Source organism: Entamoeba nuttalli, assembly GCF_000257125.1.
Source record: "Entamoeba nuttalli P19 unplaced genomic scaffold asmbl_7087, whole genome shotgun sequence".
NCBI lineage: Eukaryota > Evosea > Mastigamoebida > Endamoebidae > Entamoeba > Entamoeba nuttalli.
Genome location: NW_008578430.1, coordinates 20,418 through 23,778, shown reverse-complemented (window position 1 = coordinate 23,778; position 3,361 = coordinate 20,418). Strand labels below are relative to the sequence as shown.

At 22.0% G+C, this 3,361-nt stretch overlaps 1 protein-coding gene across 1 annotated transcript; it reads right to left on the bottom strand.

Annotated features, from left to right (window-relative positions):
* Window positions 1-718: 718 nt before the first annotated feature.
* ENU1_164870 (RhoGAP domain containing protein) lies at window positions 719-2,306 on the bottom strand (the record flags this gene model as incomplete). The annotated part of the gene is made up of 2 exons (XM_008860973.1): window positions 719-2,218; window positions 2,277-2,306. 2 exons carry the CDS (start codon window positions 2,304-2,306, stop codon window positions 719-721), a joined length of 1,530 nt encoding a protein of 509 aa, XP_008859195.1.
* Window positions 2,307-3,361: the final 1,055 nt, after the last annotated feature.

Genomic DNA, 3,361 nt, shown 5'->3' with positions numbered 1-3,361 from the left:
TCATTATTTCTTTGCTAATTTTCGTACCCAGTAAAACAAATTAACTTAGATAAAGAGAATGAGTGTCAATGAAAAATCAAAATAAATTTAATTAGACTCTTTTATTATATTATTTATTTTCATTACTAACTTTAATAATTATAAAACTATAATACAATGGCAATAATTGATAATAAGAAACAATAGAATTAGATAATAATTTATTTTCAATTATAACATTAATAATTTATATGTGTACTAATTCTACATCTATTTCATTTATTACTTTTATTTATTTACAATGCATAATTGTATTAAAACAACATATTATTTATGATTTATAACTATTTTCATTTTCTTTTCAATATAAAAAGTACTCAAAACAACAATAAAATAAATTCATTAAACTACATCCATGAAAATAAATATATGAAGTACTGATATTGATCATATTTTAAAAGAATAAAAAATACACAATGAGAAGGGGAGAAAATGAGATTTATATGAAAAAGTATGTTAGGAATAATTATTGTAAAATATGGGAAAGACAAGAGTGTAAATAAAAATAAGAGATAAATAGCAAAAAATATAGAAAAAATATAAAAAAGATAATAAGAAAAGAAAAACAAAAAAGTTTGAAAAACTGAAGTGGAATGAAATTTTTATTACACACAATCGTAAAATAAATTCAAAAGTATAATAAATAAATAGTACGTTATAATAATTATATTTTGGCTCTTTAATCCTTAAAAATTGGATTTGACTTTGTGTATGTTCCTATAGCTTCGTTGTAAGTAAATTTTAATGAACTATGCTGTTCATTTTTAGTTGTAGTATTTATAGGAGGTAATTCTTCTAACCTCTGTTCTTTTTCAATTTTTTTCATTTCTTCTTGGTGTATTTTTTTTTCGTCGTCCAAAGCCTTTTTAGTTATTTCGATGAATTCGTTTTGATTATTATTTTCATTCTCATCTGTTTTATCTTCAAAAATCATTTTATCAATACTGTTAAAAGATAATTCTGGATTTTTGAAAGAAATGTCAATAGGTTCGTTGTCAGTAGTACCATCATCTTGAGATTTAGTTTGTGATTCTTGAATGTCAGGGAGGTTGACTAATGCAATAATTGGTGTAGTTTTTGATAATTTTTGTTGGTTTTGAAGTTCTACAAAATCAAAAGTACTTCTTGGCTGTTTTGGTAATTGAATTTTAATTGAACTTAAAGAATCGTATTGAGAAGACCTAGAAGTTATAATATCTTTTGGTGAAGTTGTGTTAAAATTTTGATGAAGATTTTGAGAAGGACTAATAGTGGATTGATCATCTTTTGAAGGAAAACTTTTATCAATAATTAATTTTTGTGAATTTAATTGATTTTGTTGTTGGTTAATTTGTTGTTTTTTAGTTATTCTATCAAATACATCAATTTTTTTAGGTCCATCAACAACATTTGGTTTAAATAATTTGTCAGTTAATTTACTTGTTTTCTTTCTTTGAATTTTTATATTTTGTTCAGAAAATAATTTTGATTGTTGTTCAGAAGAGAATAAATAAGTTATTCTTTTATTTAATTTTTCATCAACGTCATTTGGAAATATTAATGGATAATTTGAAATACAAAATGAAATAAAGTCAATACAAATTGTATAGTCATTTGTAAAGTCATAAGTATTTGATATTTGTTCTGGTTCATTTAATGTCATTAAATTAGTTGAAAGACAAATTGAAAGATTTTTTGAATTCATTGAATTTAAATCAGAAAATGAAATAATTTTATATGATAATTTCATTAACTCTTTAAATATTGTTTGATGTTCAATAGGAAGAAGTGATAAAATATTTTGAATAGTTTGAATTATTTTTAATTCAGGAATACTTTCATTTTTATTTATTTTACTCCATTCAAAAAATATTTGTTGAGTTATTTCATTATCAATAATATGAACTGGTAAATTTCTAAGAAATTTCTTTAAGACATTTGCGATAACATCTACTGGAATATCTTCAAAATTTGTTACACTCATTCTCATATATAATTCTTCAACTTTCCTTATTGATGCATTTTGACTTTCACGAAATATCCCTTTACAATAACACCCTTTTTCATACATACAATGAAACATTTTTTCAATTGCTTTTGGTAATTGGTTTGGTTCTCTTTTTTCATCATTTAATATTTCTTTAATTGTTCTTCCTGTATATGGAATAACTTCTTCTTGCTTATTTATTAAAATATTTTTCTATTTAACATGAATTTTTTACTGAATTAAATTATTAAATTTAAACTAAAATACTAACAAACTTCTTGAAGTTGTTTTTCAATTTCATCTACAAATAATGTCTCAACAAAATATGAATTGCCAATTGAATAAAGAATTTCAAATGACTTAAATAAATTAAGATAATAATTAGGAGTTAAAAATTCCAGTCTATTAATAAATCCTTGATATAATGTGAATGTAGTTTCATCATTTTGTGCTGGTTCAGTTTCAAATTTATTAAAAAATTGAGTAATCTTTTGGAAAATTTCATTTGTTTTTTTAAATGAAATATTCATATTTTCTACACTTAACTCGAAGTCATTTGAAATAAAATTTAATGCACCAATAAATTGTTCTATCATTTTGACTTCTATTTATAAGTCTTTCTATTTTGACTTTTCATTTCATTTTATTAAAGAAAACAAACCAATATGATGATAATCTTTTGAGTCAATCATTTTAGATAACTCTTCAGAATGATTATTGAGTTCATCATGGATTGTTGTCATTATTGTAGAAAGTCTTTTCAGAAATAATTGTTGTTTTACCCAAAACCTTTCAATTTGTTTAAGTTCTTTCTTTTTCTCTTCAATATTTTTATCTCTTCCAACGTTATACCAAGTCATTACTAATTTTAAGTTCTTTCCTTTTATAGAACAATTTATATTTTAAAAAAATAAATTAAATAAAAAGAAAGTAATTAAGTGTTAACAGACTTATTCTTTATTGTTCATTACACTGTGATGATTATTCACATACAGTTTTTAATTATCCATATAGAATTTTTTTGGTATAGAAACAATACTCCATAATTACAATCATTCTTTATTACATCATTTTTGACTCTTTTGTACTATTAATTTTCATTTTGAACTCTTTAATTGGTTTAATACTTTTTACATTTATTATCCTGTTTATTGAAATTACTAAGACTATTATTATCTTATTTTATTTTTCATTTTATTCTTTCTTTATACTCATTTCTTTTATTCAAACATTGTTTATGTTAATTTAACCTGTTTACCCAACATTAATCACATCATTTGCTATTCTATGGTTATTTCTTATTAGTTGTTTAGTACTATTGTTTCTTTATATATATCTTCTTAACCTTTACAATAT